This window comes from Suillus bovinus (assembly GCF_016758785.1).
Source record: "Suillus bovinus strain UH-Sbo-P2 chromosome Unknown EDB93scaffold_71, whole genome shotgun sequence".
In the NCBI taxonomy this organism is placed as follows: Eukaryota; Fungi; Basidiomycota; class Agaricomycetes; order Boletales; family Suillaceae; genus Suillus; species Suillus bovinus.
Window position 1 is genome coordinate 98,996 of NW_024542127.1, and position 17,543 is coordinate 116,538.

The following is a 17,543-nucleotide window of genomic DNA, read 5'->3' on the forward strand; positions in this document are numbered from 1 at the left end:
ATAACATTACTTACTTTCATTTTTTTCTCTCAATCTTCATTCAGTACATATGGCTACGGTAAGACAAATATCATCTCCCTACAGTCCCTGAACATTTATCATCCAACGAAATAATGATTTCGTGAAGTCCGATCAAGTCACATATCAGAACATGATACTACTACAAACAGTCTTACAAGATAAGTCACTCCTCCAAATTACCTACGATGGTAGGGTATCCAACAAAAGATTCAAGATAAAAAGGAAACCTGATGCTGATGTACACGCTAAGACAAGGGCACCGATCCAAGCAACCTTAGCCTGCGCAGCTTGGGCTGTGGTTTCGATGATTACAGCATACGCTGCGCTTCCCCTGCTAAATACGCTGGAATTGCAGAAACATCTATCGTAGAAACTGGAGTACTGGAATACGCACGTCATGATCGCCAAAAAAAAGTTCAACATAGCAAAAAATTTGCCCGTCCACCGCAGGATGTGCGAAAACGCTAAAGCAACGCGTGTAGATACTCGGCGTCGGTCAGCGGCGGAAGAGTGGGCGAGAATACTGGACATCAGGAGCATCATCCAAGCTAAAGTTGAAATGGCTCCGTAAAGGAGATAACCCAGAGATCGACATCCGATTGTCTGTCAGACGTTAGCCAACTTGATCACAAGGATACAGGAAGACCCACTGTTGTAGGCGTGAACCACCCCACCAGAAATGCTGCTCCGACTGTTCCCCATTGTAATGCAAGTGAAGCACAGGAAGCGATAAACATTCTTGTGAACACACCAGGTGCCCAATGGCTGTGTACACTCTGCGCCCCGTCGGGCTCCGCGCAGTACACGTATTGTAGGGACCCGCGTCGGTTTTTGTCATGAATATCGTTGGTAGTGTCTATGTATTGGATGTTTTCGGTAGCGTCGTTAATGCCAGAATCGTTCCCATCATTCCTACAGACGGGAAGATGGCTATGAATCTTCTCTGATGCCTCTGAGTCCTCTTTGAACACCATGAAGACACTCTCTGCTGTAGATGCCCATCGCAGAGAACGCGAGTAATTATACACCGGAGGGGTCAAGAGTTCGTCCGGAGACATCACATCATCCTCTTTAGCAGTTATAGCCAACGCTCTCCGGGATGACGCAGGAAGCATCCCGACACGAATGTCTGATGTTCTCGTGTGCATACTACTATGTCTGTCTGCACGGTCATAAGCAGCTTGTAAGCGACCAAAGTCGCATTTCGGGGAGAGTTGCAACCATCCGACGACTATCGGAATCAACCACAACCACATTGAGCCGGTGGCCTCTCCATTGGATTGAACGTTTGCGTAAACATTCGATAGTGAGTTGGCAACAGTCAGGATATAGGCGACAATAACCCATGCAATGGAGGTTGCGGACGCAATTGACCACGTATGGGTGTAGTCCACAAATTCAGCGAGACATTTCCACCAGTCATTTTCCGGAAGGATGAGAGAGGGTAGGCGTTCGCGATCAGGATGGAGTCTGAGAGGAACTTGTTGAAGGCTGCTCAAGATGGAGAGCGCGAAGCGTGAATTAGGATGATAGTCCAGGGAGTTGAACTGGCGGGTTATCCAGCGAGAGTTGAGTAGGGTGACGAATAGAGAGTAACCCGCAAGTGTTGGTGATCCAACAGTCAACACAGCAGACATGAGATTATCAAGCCTGTACTGTGCCCCAAAGGGGAGCTGCGAAATCAGTGCAAGATTTGGTAGCAGCCATGCACTGAATTCTTGCGAAAAGTTCCGACCACTGGAAAGCTTCTTGCCCAGTCCCGCAACGAGATGTACACATCAAGTAACTGATCGATGTTGCATCAGAAGCATTTGACACTGGATTTCCGTTACCGTCGAGTAGACCGTCTAAGTTTTGGTTAGCAATTGCACTCGAGATGATGTCGTTCAGACACTGAGAAAAGTTAGCATCCGCAGTGGCTGTTCCGACAGAGTGCACCAGTAGGAGAAAGAGAGCTACGCGCAAGTAGTAAATGAGAAAAACAGAAACACGCAGTCCAGTTATTGCGCTCACCTGCCTGAGAGCCTTTGTGCAAGCGCATCAGATTAGTCGTATCGACTATGTATGTAGATTAGGCCTATATAAACGGGGTTAACTTACTGGAAACCGGTATCCCTGCTTTTATATGAGTCCGCTCAAGGGCAGTGGCAGTCAACACACCTAAAATGTCATCAGATAACAATATTAAGGCCCGCCTCAATTAGTCATTGGCTGTGAAGACCTATACTTGCGTGTCAATGAGTCCATCAGGGCTACCAAATTGCCAGAAAGATCGTGGACAGGCGTGTACAAAGTTTAAGAACAAGTAAGTATCACCATCACGCACGCATGTGCAAATATAACTAACATAGCGGGGAAACCTGCATTTTACCACCGCCAGTGAAATTACATTCGAAATGTATTATAGAGTGCTCTGGAGCGTTCTAGGCTAGGTCTCAAATACTCTAACCAGGTCCAGATCTGCTTTTGATTGAAATTCTTCGATGCATAAGAAAGCTTGCTAACCCATTCGGGGCATAATTGAAAGTATAATAGTATAGATGGCGGATCAGACTCGGAGTCAACATTTCGTTGAGAGAAAAATGATTTTTCATGTTGGTATCAATGGACACTGCTCGCCTTTCTGAAAGATCGGATGGCAGACATGAGATTGTCAAATCTATGTCTTGCACCGAAAGACAGCTGAGAAATGAGCGTAAAGTAAAGTAATAGCCAGGCGCCGGACTGTTGCAATATTTTCCCAGATGGGATCCTGTATTGCAGAGCCACACTACGAGTCTCAGACACATCTAGTAAATGAATACAACGTTCATGATGTCCGACGTCACGGACGAGACATTTCAGCCATTGCCATTCACCAATCCAGATACTGCATCGAGGTTCTGGCTGGCATTGTTTCTGAAATTGATAGAGCAATCAGTGATATTAATGTTGCTGGCGTATGCCCCTAATGGGAGCAGTAAGAAAGATCAGTGAGTATATATCAGGCATTAACAAAGTTAATTTTCGTCAATAGAGCGGAGTGCACATAGGAATGTTAACGAAGGAGGTTCCTATGCAAGTTAGATTTATCAGTAGTGCGTCTGTCCGGAAGCGCAGAGGGACGCGATGACACTGCTCTTAAAGATTTCATTGCCAAGAAGCTGGTCTAGGCCGCAATCCAGAGTTCTTATCTTGGCCATCCATGCATATGGTTAGCTCACGTTACGTGTTCCACCCAGAAGTTAGAACACTCGCTCGAGAGCCATGAGAAACTTCCAGTGCGAACATGACTAAGTCTCATAGATGATTGAACAACGACCCTAATGAATCAATTGACATCCCAAGAGCCATCGAGCACCAGTCGCTATCGCAATTCAGGAACTCACCTGACACCAACGATCACTGCCTTCGAGGAACAAAAAAATGTCCAAAAGTTTCGTGCTTGGATCAGTTGGGGGAGCATTTTACTTGAGGCAGGAAGAAGACCAATAGCGGGTGACAGGCGGCGATGGCAAGATAAACCTGATTGCTGTGCTGATGTGCGAGCATTACGTTCAGAACCGCAGACCAGCGGAAGGGTAGTGAGCGATTTTGGAATGGCAGTCGATTCCTTTCCTGCTCCGGTATCCAAGAATCATAATGCAAACACAGATAACATTCTTGAAAAAGAAACGTTCAGTAAACATCGTGCAAGATATCATTTCTGGAACATACTTTTACTGATCATGAAAGCAAGGTCCGGTCAGAAAAATAGTCTCTATACAGCCACTGCAAAACAAGGGTAAACACCCGGTAAACACTCATCTCACCAGCAAGCATTTCTAAAACTCATGTGCGCGTAAGCACTGAACACGACGGCGTACTTTCTGGTACCTTCCCAGATATCCATCCCTGCGATGCCATCATGAAAATTTGTGAGCATAATAATCGAGGATCACACAAGTTGGGCCCAGTCGTAATATGCTGATTGGTGACAGGCTGCGACTCACCAGAACTCGTTGCTGATACCAAGCCTCGTCCAAACCAGCACACGAAAGATCCATCATCAGATAAACTAGGGTGAACCGAATCGAAGTAACCCTCTGAATTTCTTGGATGGTATGATCAATCTCACAAAGTGCATCACATCTAAGCAGCTGCATCCAAATCAGCCTTTATCTCCATCCTGGACTTACCAAGTGTTGGCGAGAGTTTTAATTTTGGATATGAAATCTCAGTGTACGTACAGTGCAAAACAGATAGCATAGGCCTCTCTGTTGCAAACTCGATTGTGGTGTGATAAGGAAAATTTTGACATTTTTGGCATGCAACTGGGTCAAAAGATCATGAATCTGCAATAAAAAAAATTGGCGTAGATTATGTAAGCAGTCCCAATTTTTCACAAAAAAAACAATATGTTTGTGCCCCAATCTCCCGTCTAAACATGCCCCAGAAAAACAAGAAGGCTCGGCGGGCCCAGGCTCAGCGAGCTCCCGGCAGCAAATTCTTCAGTAAAGATTATATTGACAATGTCGAGGACCCAGATGACATGGACTATATCAACAAAGAAGATTCAGGTTCAGACGCGGATGGTGAAGGCTGGATTGTCAGCTTACTAGAGCATGACATCACAGACCTTGGTGCCATCTCTGACTTCGAGGATCCTATTGTCAATGACAACTTGGATCATGGTGATGGTGGCAAGAAACGAAAGGCTGCTGGTGATACCCAAAGTTGTGAGGCATCTGATGAGGAGGGTACCGAAGAATTCGAAGCTCACCAGATACTAGCCGCTGCTGAAGAATTCTGGCAGAAAATATTTACCAAACCTGTCAACCATCTCGATGCTGCCCCTCTTAAAGCCAAGGGCAGCTACACTGGTACGAGCCGAAGCAGTTTCTACCGAAAGCAAAGCAAACTTTGCAAAGCAGCAGTTGGGACAGCAAAACTCAGCAATTACTTTTGGTCCTCCGCTTTGGTAGTACCACATACTTCCCAGCCTATTATCGAGGTTCGGCAGTCAGATAGCATATCCTCCGAGTCAGACTCGGACACACCTTCTGACATGGAAAACTCGGACCAATGGGTCAATCTCTTGGAGCCACCCGCACCACCAACACAATCTTGCAACACAGCCCCTGAGCTGCTGTCAGACACCGCTACGTCTAACAATAACACAGAGCCAGTGCCGGAGGCTGCCTCATTCCTCGATCCTACTGCAGACGACGAGCTGGATCCTCTCGATGTTCCAATAGGCAAGGTCATCGAAGGATTAATCAAAGATGCTACGAAGCACAAGTCCTTCAGTGCACAATTCAAGCTCCATGCTGTCAGAAATTACCTGGAGTTGCTCGAGCGCTATCGGTGAATCCCCAACATCAAAAATCCTGCAACACGAGCCAGCCTTGCTATTGCGAAGTCTGTGGGTAAGGGGCCTTACCTTGCTCGCATGATTCATCACCTTGTCATCTACATCTGTAGATTCCGAACCCTCCCACCATCTCAAGCTGGAAAACACCATGCACACCCATCACTGTTGAATAACGAGCGAGTGCACCAATCCGTTCGTTGTTTCTTGACTGTACAAGAGGCTGGAAAAGTTAGTAGTGCACCCAATCATAAAGAATGATAGAGAATTGATGTTACTTACTAGATCACGCCACGCAAACTTCAGCACGAAGTCAATGAAACAATCATTCCTGCTCTGGGTCTCAACCTGGGGAAAAACACAATCTCCGAAAATTGTGCGAGACGTTGGTTGAAGAAATTAGGCTATGAGCTCACCAGTGTAAAGAAGGGGATATATGTTGATGGCCACGAGCGTGCTGATGTCGTGGAATACCGAAAAGCATTTTTAGCCCAAGTGGCTGAGAACGAACACCTATGGAACACGTATGATGACAAAACCTTAGACGTCATAGAGCCAACCTTGCTTCCTGGCGAGCGAAAACATGTTCTGGTGCATCATGACGAGAGTATATTCAGGTCCAATGAACTGCAGCAAAGGGTTTGGACAAAGGAGAGGAAAATGCCACTGCGAAAGAAGGGTCAAGGGAAAGCAATTCATGTGTCGGACTTCATAACAGAAGAGACAGGTTGATTGAGCCTGTCGGAAGAACAGGTTTTTCCAGCTCTCACGTTTGTGGTTCTTTGACTAATGTTGTCACTTAGATAGCCGAGGACACCACATTGCCCGTGAACGAACACCTCAAATGTTATGATTCTCGCAAGATAATTTTTCCAGGAAAGAATGCAGATGGTTGGTGGACGGCTGAGATGCTTGTTCAACAGGTACGAAGCAATATTTGCATTACACTGTCACGATGATGTGTGCTAATTAATGTTAGGTTGAACAAGTTATTCCGCTCTTCGAGCGGACTTATCCCGATGCCGTCGCTGAGTTTTTCTTTGATCAATCTGCTGCTCACGGTGCTTTTGCGGTGAACGCATTAAATGCGAACGAGATGAACGTCAAACCTGGTGGCAAGCAGCGTCGCATGCATTCCACCACTATTCCTGCTGACAATCCAAACTCTGCTCTTCGTGGAGTGGCTCAGGATATGTGTTTTGCGGAGAATTTACCATCCGACCATCCATTCTACGAATTCCGTGGCCAACCGAAAGGGATGAAGGTTGTGCTTGAAGAGCGCGGCCTTTGGGACAGGTTGTGTGCTGGAAACAATGGGAAAGCCCTTATTGGTGACTGCGCATCATGCAAGATGTCACAAAAGGCCCATGACGCGCTCGCTCGAAGTGCTGCTGCGCAGTCACTATTTGATGATGCCGAGGACGAAAATGCAGCTCCTGAAGACAATCTTCGTCCGAACGAGTCGACAACATGCTGCATGCGCAAGGTGCTCTCACTCCAGGCCGATTTTCTTGCAGAGAAGCCTCAGTTGCAGCTTGTCATCGAGGCTGCTGGGCACAAGTGCTATTTTCTGCCGAAGTTCCATTGTGAGCTAAATCCAATTGAGATGTATTGGGGATGGGTCAAAATCCGTGAGTTGAACAGTCCTGTGCCATCTAGTGATATTCTGACGAGTCCGGCAGGCTTACGAGTGCTTGCAGATGGCACTTTTCCAACTGCGAGGAGACTTGTTCCTGAGATACTGGGTGCATGCCCTACCAAAGTTATCCGGGCCTTTTACCGCAAAACATGGCGCTATATGGACGCCTATAGGTGAGCATTTCAATGCTATAGTTCGCCTCCGGTCTCTCAGCACCCGCGTTCGTGCAGGAAGGGTCTTGATGCTAAGCAAGCTGAATATGCTGTGAAGAAATACTGCTCGCATCGCAAAGTTGGTGCGGGAATCATGGCCGAAATGGATACATTGAACTACGCTGAATAAGTACATGTATTTCGTACACTTACAACGGTCCAGCAGAGGCCACAAACATGTTTTTTCTTCGCTGCAAGCAATGGGGAGGAGGAGCGACTACCAAATAAGGAAGGTGGCGGTGCTGGTGGCGTGGGAAGTCTCAATTTGAGACCGTCATTTTTTTAAATTTAAGAATTTCAAGAAAGTAATCAGATAGGTTTGTCACTAGGCTCGAACAGAGGTGTTTCCACTAGTTTTGGTGGAAATCGGACGGAATGGGGCGATGTAGAAAGGGATCTGTGTTGGTGCTGTGACGGAGGTCGGTTTTTCCCGTTTTGCACTATACTCCATCTGGTTTGAAAACGTTCAATTTGGCGGCCCTACGAAGAATGCTACATTGTCTAACTGTGACCAAATTCATACATATATCCATAAGGTACTTGAGAGAGTATGTAATGGGTATGAAACCGAGGGTAAAAGCGTCTACGTCCGGATTCCAGAGAGCTAAAAATACAATAAAAACAATCGTGCAAGGAATGATAGGACAAAGAAGGTCGTGTGAATATGAATCAAACAATATCGACTGAATTGCGCAGCGATTCAGGGACGTCGGCGACGAGCCGGGGAACAGAATTGATGCCAAGCACGGGGTCAGGCCCTGCAAGAGCGGGTGTGTCTGGTAGTGGGACTGTCTGACCATCAACAGGCGTGATCGGGAGCGACTCTTTTGATATCGAACCATTAGCGATTTCTGTTGGCAAGTACGGAATCTCCTTGACATCGTCGAATGCAGGGTTAAAGTCGCCAATTGAGATGCTGGTAGAGAACGAATTGAGAGAATCGCGTTTCTGCTCGGTACGTTGAGTGACAAACACGGGCATGGTAGCAGTGCGGCTGTTGCATGCCATCTCTGATTTTGAACTGAAACGAACATTTGCTTATGAGATCGCACCATAGAGCGTTGCAGTGAGACGACATACCCAACGGACCAAGACCCTCCCGACGACACAGTACCAGCGGTCGAAAGACCCACGCGTTTCGTAACCGAAACATAGGCGAGACGGTAGTTCTTTCTGGCTTCATCGGCGAATCCGAAGAAAGCAAAGAACACGAATGCGCAGATCACGAGGAACCATCGGCTGAGCTCGAGCGACAACACAAGAGGTGTACTCATGCGCCACAATACTGATGGAATTTGTTCGACGCGAGAGAAATCGTAGTGTGCGTTGGCCCAACTGATCCAAGGGTAAATTGGTTGGGCAGTAACATTGAGGTAGATGACATAGGCACCCAGAGGGATCGTGCACAACACTTCAATACCAGCAAGACCCATGAGGCGGAAATAACGACTAGAACTCAGGTTCTTGTTCACAGAAAGGAACTCCATGAACTGTGCCCTCCGCTGAGCTAGTTCGATAATAGTGCGGACTGCATTACGAATTGATCGATATAGGGCTAACCAAAAATTAGAATAAACGTACCACAATAGTAAGCAGAGATGCATCCAAGGACCAAGGGCCATGAAAATACAAGTACAAATGCAGGAGGGGTGTTAAAAGTGGCCGGATAGCAGCCAATTTCCTCGAAGATGTTGAACCGATGTCCTTGTACAATATATTCTGGAGTATCAGGTCAATCACAGTCCGACTCCTTTCAACAAACGAACGTACGCAGAATCATCTCGAGGACGGGGATACCGACACCAATGGCCAGATCGGTCATGATGTCACGCCTCTTTTGAGCTCTCGTCTTCGTGACCGAGGAAACTGATGCGATGTGGTAGAGACGACGGTTGATGCAAAGCGAACAAGCAGGAATAGCAACGGAAGTCCCGATTATGAATTTCGCGGCTACGAAATAAACATCAATCTTCACAACAAAAACATAAAGAAAATTCTTACAGATATCACACCACACAGGAGCCCAGTTAGTCACATTCGACCTCCAAACGATCGAGTTAATGAATTGGATGAGACATGATAAGCCAGTCCAGATCATGTATAGACAGGTTCCAGTGTTCCACGCTAGAGTGTTGGTTAGATCTCGGACAACTCAAAAACGCTATAAAAACACTGACCCTCCAAATGCCAGGGAAGCGGAATCATGCAGCACAAGAACCCAAGGAAAGCAAACATAGAGAACACCCAATCTGGTGAATTGAACATCTTAACAACACAGTTGTTAATGCGCGACGTCAAGACAAAGGTGACTGGCTCGGAAGAACAGGTATCCTGTGACGAGGCTGAGTAGTAGACGAGTAAAGTCCACAGGTGAAGTAGGGTTACAAAGTCGTGCTATTAAAGCCTCGAAGGACACAATCCACCTTGTCGTCCAATTTGGACGTCCCCTTGTGTTCAGGTGCGGTAAAACTGTTCAAAACTTGTTCAAACTTTATAGATACCGGCATTGCCTTTTTGAGCAACAAACTGATATACATATACGGACACATGTTTATGTACAAAAAAGGTAAAGTGAATGAAGCGTGCGCCCAAATGGCGCACCGAAGGGCTTCGTTGCCACATCCCATGATCACAGAAAGTTCCTGCGAGTGCTTATCCGAATGAAAATCAATACACACGTGGTACGATTGTCATGACCAACTAGCAAAATTGTGCATGCGAACAATGACATGAACATTTGAAACCCACTGGTCAATGATATTGATCGAATCATGGGTGAATTCTGAACCTGTCGTCCTTGTTCTCCGAGTCTGTTCGGCTCGGAAATAACTGGTGAGAGTTGAACTTTGCGGGTACTTTGCCAATCTGCATCTCAAATGCAGAGTACAAAGTGTTACCAAGGTGTAGTCCCTTGAGTCTTGGTACAAGAGGAGCCGAGTTGAACGTCGCCGGGGCAATAAATGGTGGACAATGTCAGGGCCGCCGCCGCAACTTCAAGGACTGACAGCATTTATGCTGCACAGATGATGTGGGTTTGCAAGCAAAACATCCCTCAACTTATGAACGCTATATGAGAGTCTCTGAAACAATAGCGATATTCCAAAAGCGACGGACAATAAGAGCGGTAGTTACCGTAATCGAGTGATTCAGAGAATTGCCTTTTTCAGTATGTTTTCTGTGCATCGGCGTCTTCCCTCATGACAGACTCACGGTCCATAGCTATAGTGCTATGTACACCAATGTTTACTATGATGGTTGACCAGCATCCCGGCGTCACTCAAATCTTTAACGTTTCGACAAAACTGTAATAAATACCTGTTGGTCATATATTAAAATAGGCTCTCAACTAGTGGGACCTAAAGTATACGAGAAAAAAAGAGTATTGAGACGCTTGAACATTAACATTCCGATAAAAAAAAAATGCAATACACGTTGTTTATAGATACAAACTGTCAGTAAACCTGGAGTACAGAAACACAACAAAAAAGTCATGCAAGGCGAAGAAAATAACAACGATGCTTCATGACTCGGGAATATGGATGAGAGAGGTCAGCAACATGTTACATATAATACTATACACCATAACGTCAATGACTGCAAAAGATAATGGAAGGGGTATATGAGGAAAGAAAATCCACAGCTAATACGTTCCTTGGACCTCCCTAACCACCGTCATGTAGATAGCGTTACGATTCTTTGAATTCCTCGAGTGATTATGTGGCACTGCGGACCCATAAAACGGTGAACCTTCAATGTGGAGAAAGTTCATGCTGGGGGACCTCGCCGGGCGTGGTCGAACAAGGACTGTTGATGGGGGTTCAGGCCACTGCGTCGAAAGTAAATTAAATTGTTGCGGATCAAAATTTGATTGGAGAGAATTGTGCGAAGATGCGATAGCAGAATAGTTGGAAGGTGATTCGAGAGGGAGGAGTGCAGGACTAAGAAATTCAGAATTTTCTTCCAATTTCTTTGCATTTGTAAGGTCGAGTGATGCGGGACGCAAGGGGGCAGGTGGAGGCGGAAGAGGTTTCTCGGATGAGTAACCATGATAAGTGCATACTGTACTAGATTGAAATGCGGTGCTCTTGAGCTCAAGGACGGTCAGTGACCGAACTGGTGTCAGGTCGCTGATAAGGTGCATTCAGAAAAATTCTGCTAGTGATACGAAGGAACATACCATTCTGTCATGAACGTACCTTTGAGTTCAGCGATACACGTAGATCGTCTCTCACAGAAACTGAGAGCCCTGCGCATCACCTGTACAGCCTCATGCAATCGACTGCGCCCTTCCCCTCCGAGCACAAACAATCCGATGAAGAAGAACGATTGCGCAACAATAATCGCCCATTCAGCGATGAGCATCGCGTTAATCGATTTAGGTGTCGCAGCAGAGCTGAACGACGAGACCTTCGTCAAATCTCGGGTGAAGTCCGCCCATGGTGCCAGCCCTGAGCTTAGATTAAATGACATCGCTACTACAGTCGCAGCAATAGTGCAAATGACTTCAGAAACGGCCATACTGACGAGCCGAATGTAGGCTCCAGAAGTAAGCGAGGAAGATGGACGTGTCCTCGAAAATTGGACGCCATGAAGGAGAAAGTGATGCCAAGTGATTCCTGCGAAGACTCAGCCTCGTAGGGATACAAACAATAACGAAGTGACTTGCCACAGAAAACGATAGTAAGAAAAGAAAGTGCAAGCGGTGGTATCCAGACCACGAACAAAGCCACCACAGTGGGATATATCGCCGAGCGACATCCAAAATTTTCATACACATCAAAGCGTCGAGGTTGAACAATTATATCTATTGATGATGTTAATAAATATTGTGGGCAGCCGGCAGATATGCACGTACGCAATGCTGCATATACTAATGGAACTCCGAAACACATTAAACATTCAAGTAAGATACGGCGCCGTTTTGTCACAGGGGTGGAGGTTTGACAGAAAGATGCCATCCGTTCCAGGTGAATACAAATGCAGAGGCACGCCGCGGGTATCGCTGCATTTACGGCTGTCATCAGCGCTGAAGCTACAGTGATTTCAGGTCATCATCTAGTAAAATCGATGTCAAGACACTCACTGATGTCACACCAAAATAAAAATGGTATTTGGTAGACCCCAGTCCACCGGAGGGCATCTATAGCATTGATCATGTTTACGACGGATAGCCACATTCCAATAGACATTGCGGCAATGTTGCCAGCCCGACAATACCAAGGCAATGGAAAGAGAACAAGTGCCGCAGAAATGAATGAAAGTACTGGTATCTCTATTTGCATTTCAATAACGATAGAAATCTGAGGAGACAAAAAGGGCATGAGGATCTCAGTGAAGGCCTGGTGCATTCCTTTTAATTGGTGAGTTGCGCCCTTGAACGCAGTATAAAATAAAGTACAAGGACACTATGCCACAAAACCTGTATACCCGATCTTTTCTAGAATTAATAAGCTCTTAGCCGAAGAAAGTACAAGGACACATGCCATGTCATGCTTGACCGAGAATCACCCACATGATAGGGGATGACCACAATCAGTAAGCGTCAAGCAAATGTCCCAAAAAGGCATGTTCTAAAGCTCGAAGCTTAGACGACTGTGTGATTTTTGTTTGAAGGGAGCTATACAGCTAACGGTCTAGAATAATGGGAAAATGAATACAGACGTCTGTGGTAAATTATAGAGCAGCCTAAACTTCACAGGAGGAACAACAAAAGTCTGCTTACAATTGCATATTGATACAAAATTCGACGTACAAGCGTACAGTACGTTTATTCCTGGGTGCTGTAAGAATCATGAAGAAAAACGGATCGTCGGAATATCAATGCGTGAATAAAATGCGAGAAGTCGTGGGATTGAGTCCATGCAATGCTAATAGAACAATCGTGATAAGGAAGTTTTTAAAGAGAGGAAGTGGGTCCATTAGGCGCATAGATGCGTCCCATGAGAAGATAAGCCACTACCCGACGGACAGGTAAAGTTGCAAGATCGCCGATGCGCAGGACAAATTTTAAACCCGGAATACGGAGGGAGGGAAAGCGGTATCGAGCACTCTTGGGTGTAAAGGTGGCGCCTTCTGGTATGGTCTCAAGCTTAGTGGCAGTCCGGGGACGACCAATTTTTGGAGAAGAACGAGGGGATGGTGGGTGTTTGTCTCGGTGAGAGCTGCGTACCCACTCGGGAAAGACAAGTGCAAGTGGTTCAACCAAGGTTGCGTGGAATGCAGAACCTATATTATAAGATAAAGCCGAACCGTGCATTGAAATCTCCTTCTTTTCCAGCAACGCTTGCATGCTATGTTCCAACGTTGCAAGTCTTGATTCCTGTGACGAGGAGACAGCATCATGTTTCCTCTCCTGTTTCCGCATGTATTTCTCTAACCCCTCGACGGCTCCCTCCACGTGGTCGAAAACATCTTCAGTGAGAACTTTCACGGTGTCGTTGCAATTTTTCAGCTGAGTCTCTAAATCGGCGATGCGCGCAATCAGAGCTTCAATTTGCGAGAGCGTATCCGGTGAGCTGGCCGGGGGGTAGTGAACGACAGTATGCAAATCTCGCGTGCGTTGACGAAGACGTTCTACCGCGTGTTTCCAAGGCCGAATACCGGTGGCGAGGATGAAGAGGGAGGTACTGAACCATGATACAGTCTCCGGACCGGCCACAGATATGATGACAATGCGAAGGATTCCGACTCCGAGTAACGGCGACAAAATAGTGAGGAAAAGGTAGAAAATCTCGAGCTTGCGTAACTCTGACGAAGCAATTTCATGATAGCGATCTTGCTCAGACGTTTGACGGGGTGGGAAATCAGGGGAACGACGTCTGGGTCTCGAGAGATGATAAAGGCTCCAAGGCACTGTGCATGTTTATACTTTCTGCTTTCAGAATGAAGAAACACAATTACCTTCAATAATTTGGTGCAGATAGAATATCAAGAGGAGGATTAGAAGGACATTTTTGACGTGATCTCCTCCAGTCAACCAGTTTCCGATGGGCGAAACTAGCGCAAGTACGACCGAAAGGTCAAATTCATACCACTCCTTACTACTCTCGGGCTCAACACCTGAGGACCTTTCGGAGTTCCCATTCTCCTCGTGCGGGGGTGTGAACGAAGGGAATTGGGCAGAAGTTCTGACAGACGGAGAGGGCGTGTCAGAGCCGGAAACCTGGCTAGACTCACTATCTGACTCGTGATCAAGCGGGGAAGATGAAGCTCTTGTGTCAAGAAATGGTCGTTTGACCTCCGGATAGTGGTCCATAACTTCGTGACTAAAGTAGACGATAAGCTTGATTGCGCTCTAATAAATAGAACGTCCGAGACGCGAGAGATACAGATGAGTTTGTCGTCGCCTGCTGCCAAGCGCAAGTTAAAATCGTGGTATGGTCGCGGTGGTGCACCGCGAGTGCGTGCGCAAGCAGTGGTGGGGACGATGGATTATATAATCGAGATTATCAATTATGTAGAATCCTGCCAGTACCGATCAATGACATTGCCAGATGATGTACATAATCAGAATCATAATGTTGTCATATGTCGTACTTGAGTGGGATAAGAGATGTGGAAGTAGTGCACTGTAAGACCATTTGTGGATCTAGCATCGAAAACAACAAAGCATTAAAAACGAAAATAGTAAGCTAGTTCAAGCGACGTTGGAATATAATGCGAGTAATACTGTATACACTAGTCAGGCTGGCATGAAGAGAATATTAGCCCCTAGTTGGGATATAACGAACACATCATGAGTCAAACAGAAAGATGAGCGGCAGTTCATAGATATCCACGGGGGGCGTGGTTTCGTATGATTGTGGCGGACGCAGATGTTGATCGCATAGAGTTATCCAGGTCAACAGTGTGAGGGTACAGGGTGGGTGGCGAAAAGGGACGGTGGTATGCGGGGACCACATAACGCTCAGTGCAGCGCGCCCAGGAATGAGCTTCAGATGGCGTTTGGATGTCGGTATCAACCGTACATGTCACTATATGAGACGACTTCTTGGTGTCGTAGACAGGCGTCAATGATGACTGAAGTTTGATTCGACGAGGGGCAGGGGTGCTGTAAACTGGCAACGAATCAGCGAATTTGCCTCTCAACCTGACGGATGTTAGAGTTTTACAGCGACCATGAAATAGGAAGGGCGCCAACCTTGAAGCATAGGGCGTTGACGGCTGCATTACAGGAGGATTGTAGCCGAAGTGCTTTGCGATCCATAAGAAATACATACAATAGTACTTCTTTGCTTCAATTGTGAAGCCAAAGAGAACAAAGAATATGAAGGCGCAAAGTGGAAAGAGCCATTGTGTCAAATTGATGGAGTGTTTATAGGTTGAATTGCTGGTCCATTCAGCGGCAGGAATAAGGCCGACGTATGAAAAATTATAATGGGTGTCTGAAAAAGATACCCATGGTTGCATTGGCACGTTTGTGCTGGCGATATAGACAGTGTAGATACTAATTGGTACAGTGAAGGCCATTTCGATGACGGATAGCAACATCATACGGATGTAAAGGCTGTCATTCATCGAATTGTTGCGTCCTATGTGGGAGTTGAACGCCATACGGCGCTTACAGAATGCAGCAAGAGTCAGACCTAAGAAAAATAAGCTTGGTAAAGTAGCATGAAAACCGAACGAACCAGAGTAAACGAAAGAAATGCAGCCAAGTAGTGAAGGCCACATGTAAACCAGGAAATATGCTGGTATCACATTGTAAGTTGCCGGCCAGCAACCGACATCTTCAAGGATATCGAAACGGTGCCCTTGAACGATGTAGTCTGATCAGTATGATCAGTTTCAGTTGACATTGTTTCATTGCTGAGAAAGTACGCACGAAGTACCATGACTATGACAGGGATACCGATTGATATGGAAAGATCAACGATGACAACACGCCATTTCTATTGGCCACTTAGTACAAGCACTTGCTCATGATACAAGAGAATCTGACGTACATTATGAGTTGCGGACACGGTTTTGATGACAGCTATGCTGTACAAGCGGCGACTAATACACAATGCAGAGGCAGGGATGCCAACGCTGGCTCCAATGAGTAATTTAGTTGCTTCAAGCCCGTTAGCAGGAACACTAGAGATAGCATTGGCAATTACTCACATATATCACACCATACAGGTGCAACATTCAAAGCGTTGTTGTGCCAGATGATAGAGTTCAAGAATTCGATAAGACATGGTACGGCTACCCAGACCATATAGACGCATGAGCCTGCATTCCAGGCCTGTAGGTGCCATGGGAAGGGGATGAGAACAAGGAAGGTACCGAAGAAAGAGATAACGGGGACGAGGGGATATGTTGGATTCACGCTATAGGTCATTGCAATATTTGGTACCGTCGCCGACGATGGACTCGGAAACAAATATGGTCCTTGCGAACAAATATATAGTGACTCTCATTTTGATGAACGCTGCCACTGAACAGACAATGACGAAGCGGAGTTGGTCGAAATTTGTGGTATGTGGGTTACGGACCTCAAGGCCCATTGTTGTCTGAGTGTCGTTCTCATACTTGTATGTTTTCCTCCGAGCTGACAAAATCACTTATCGTCACACTACGACTCCCGTCACAGTCAGTTTTCGTAACATTATGTAATCACCAATGGAGAATGCGCGTTGTGAATCCATTAATATATATTGTGGTTGATGATTGTGGATTAATTAGACTGGCAAGATCTATAAATTAAAGTCATGATGACTGATTGTGAGTACCGTTATTCATCTCCCTTGACGCGAAATACCTTTTTGCACGCACTCTACACGGAAGTTCTCGTCCAAACATATCCTCGTGCCGCCTTTAGCATAATTAGCCTATCTGTTTGCTCAGACATAACATGGACTCCTTCTTCCATCTAGAAGATGTGATGTTGTCACCCCCAAGTCGCAGTGGTGAAGGTGACGAAGCAACACTGTCCTCTGGCATACCCCTTGATCAAGACCATCGGTCTGGACCGGGAACAAGTTATTGTGTCATCTCGTGAGGTCGCAGATTCGCTTTGCAGTAGTCTTTTTCGCCCGACTAATGGCGCACCAGGGTTCTCAGCATGCTCTCCCACTTCCATCTCTTTAGTCTAAGGCTGTTTCTGCCCCTCACAACTTTATTGTGACTTATTCCCCTCGTCCTGGAATATGATATCTATGCTACATTTTTCAATTAAATACCTCATGCTTGTTGCACTCGGATCGGTTTTCGATCTCGGTTGACATTTGTTATTCCTTTCGAAATGCTTGGTCGAATTACTGCTGCATGCATATAGCCTCAGATACTTACTTACCAGGTGTTCTTTCTCCGAACGTCTCCTCCTTCGCCTTCTCTTCAATCGTCTTGCTTTTCTCCA

General features: G+C 46.2%; 5 protein-coding genes across 5 annotated transcripts; all 5 read right to left on the reverse strand.

Annotated features, from left to right (window-relative positions):
* Positions 1 to 21: 21 nt before the first annotated feature.
* Positions 22 to 2,384, reverse strand: EDB93DRAFT_1170951 (uncharacterized protein). Its single transcript, XM_041450348.1, has 4 exons — positions 2,035 to 2,384; positions 1,757 to 1,976; positions 672 to 1,731; positions 22 to 624 (listed from the first exon to the last, which is right to left on the reverse strand). The coding sequence occupies exons 1-4, from the start codon at positions 2,060 to 2,062 to the stop codon at positions 202 to 204; spliced, it is 1,731 nt and encodes a 576-aa protein (XP_041303714.1). The 5' UTR covers positions 2,063 to 2,384; the 3' UTR covers positions 22 to 201.
* A 5,266-nt stretch (positions 2,385 to 7,650) lies between these two features.
* EDB93DRAFT_1170962 (pheromone A receptor-domain-containing protein) lies at positions 7,651 to 9,666 on the reverse strand. Its single transcript, XM_041450349.1, has 6 exons — positions 9,379 to 9,666; positions 9,203 to 9,325; positions 8,972 to 9,151; positions 8,783 to 8,920; positions 8,282 to 8,729; positions 7,651 to 8,222 (listed from the first exon to the last, which is right to left on the reverse strand). Exons 1-6 carry the CDS (start codon positions 9,464 to 9,466, stop codon positions 7,871 to 7,873), a joined length of 1,329 nt encoding a protein of 442 aa, XP_041303715.1. The 5' UTR covers positions 9,467 to 9,666; the 3' UTR covers positions 7,651 to 7,870.
* Positions 9,667 to 10,490: 824 nt separating this feature from the next.
* Positions 10,491 to 12,539, reverse strand: EDB93DRAFT_1170965 (pheromone A receptor-domain-containing protein). Its single transcript, XM_041450350.1, has 5 exons — positions 12,285 to 12,539; positions 12,057 to 12,233; positions 11,868 to 12,005; positions 11,379 to 11,817; positions 10,491 to 11,328 (listed from the first exon to the last, which is right to left on the reverse strand). The coding sequence occupies exons 1-5, from the start codon at positions 12,520 to 12,522 to the stop codon at positions 10,842 to 10,844; spliced, it is 1,479 nt and encodes a 492-aa protein (XP_041303716.1). The 5' UTR covers positions 12,523 to 12,539; the 3' UTR covers positions 10,491 to 10,841.
* A 120-nt stretch (positions 12,540 to 12,659) lies between these two features.
* EDB93DRAFT_826760 (uncharacterized protein) lies at positions 12,660 to 14,635 on the reverse strand. The gene is made up of 2 exons (XM_041457620.1): positions 14,102 to 14,635; positions 12,660 to 14,053 (listed from the first exon to the last, which is right to left on the reverse strand). The coding sequence occupies exons 1-2, from the start codon at positions 14,454 to 14,456 to the stop codon at positions 13,098 to 13,100; spliced, it is 1,311 nt and encodes a 436-aa protein (XP_041303717.1). The 5' UTR covers positions 14,457 to 14,635; the 3' UTR covers positions 12,660 to 13,097.
* Positions 14,593 to 16,741, reverse strand: EDB93DRAFT_1170971 (pheromone A receptor-domain-containing protein). Its single transcript, XM_041450351.1, has 6 exons — positions 16,307 to 16,741; positions 16,147 to 16,256; positions 16,026 to 16,092; positions 15,832 to 15,969; positions 15,342 to 15,786; positions 14,593 to 15,290 (listed from the first exon to the last, which is right to left on the reverse strand). Exons 1-6 carry the CDS (start codon positions 16,524 to 16,526, stop codon positions 14,966 to 14,968), a joined length of 1,305 nt encoding a protein of 434 aa, XP_041303718.1. The 5' UTR covers positions 16,527 to 16,741; the 3' UTR covers positions 14,593 to 14,965.
* Positions 16,742 to 17,543: the final 802 nt, after the last annotated feature.

Bases quoted from the DNA above. Each gene is read 5' to 3' on its own strand.
- EDB93DRAFT_1170965 (XM_041450350.1), bottom strand. From the start codon at position 12,522: ATGCCCTTTTTGTCTCCTCAGATTTCTATCGTTATTGAAATGCAAATA. The intron at 12,006-12,056 runs GTACGTGCATAT...CATCATCAATAG, and splicing joins ATTAGTATATGCAGCATTGC to ATATAATTGTTCAACCTCGA. The intron at 11,329-11,378 runs GTATGTTCCTTC...GCACCTTATCAG, and splicing joins GGTACGTTCATGACAGAATG to CGACCTGACACCAGTTCGGT.
- EDB93DRAFT_1170962 (XM_041450349.1), bottom strand. From the start codon at position 9,466: ATGTTCAATTCACCAGATTGGGTGTTCTCTATGTTTGCTTTCCTTGGG. The intron at 9,152-9,202 runs GTAAGAATTTTC...TTTATTTCGTAG, and splicing joins TCCTGTGTGGTGTGATATCT to CCGCGAAATTCATAATCGGG. The intron at 8,730-8,782 runs GTACGTTTATTC...TTCGTAATGCAG, and splicing joins CATCTCTGCTTACTATTGTG to TCCGCACTATTATCGAACTA.
- EDB93DRAFT_1170951 (XM_041450348.1), bottom strand. From the start codon at position 2,062: ATGCGCTTGCACAAAGGCTCTCAGGCAG. The intron at 1,977-2,034 runs GTGAGCGCAATA...ACTTGCGCGTAG, and splicing joins GCACAAAGGCTCTCAGGCAG to CTCTCTTTCTCCTACTGGTG. The intron at 1,732-1,756 runs GTCGGAACTTTT...GCAAGAATTCAG, and splicing joins GGGCAAGAAGCTTTCCAGTG to TGCATGGCTGCTACCAAATC.
- EDB93DRAFT_1170971 (XM_041450351.1), bottom strand. From the start codon at position 16,526: ATGACCTATAGCGTGAATCCAACATATCCCCTCGTCCCCGTTATCTCT. The intron at 16,093-16,146 runs GTACGTCAGATT...AGTGGCCAATAG, and splicing joins CCGTGTCCGCAACTCATAAT to AAATGGCGTGTTGTCATCGT. The intron at 15,970-16,025 runs GTGCGTACTTTC...CATACTGATCAG, and splicing joins TGTCATAGTCATGGTACTTC to ACTACATCGTTCAAGGGCAC.
- EDB93DRAFT_826760 (XM_041457620.1), bottom strand. From the start codon at position 14,456: ATGGACCACTATCCGGAGGTCAAACGACCATTTCTTGACACAAGAGCT. The intron at 14,054-14,101 runs GTAATTGTGTTT...AAACATGCACAG, and splicing joins TCTGCACCAAATTATTGAAG to TGCCTTGGAGCCTTTATCAT.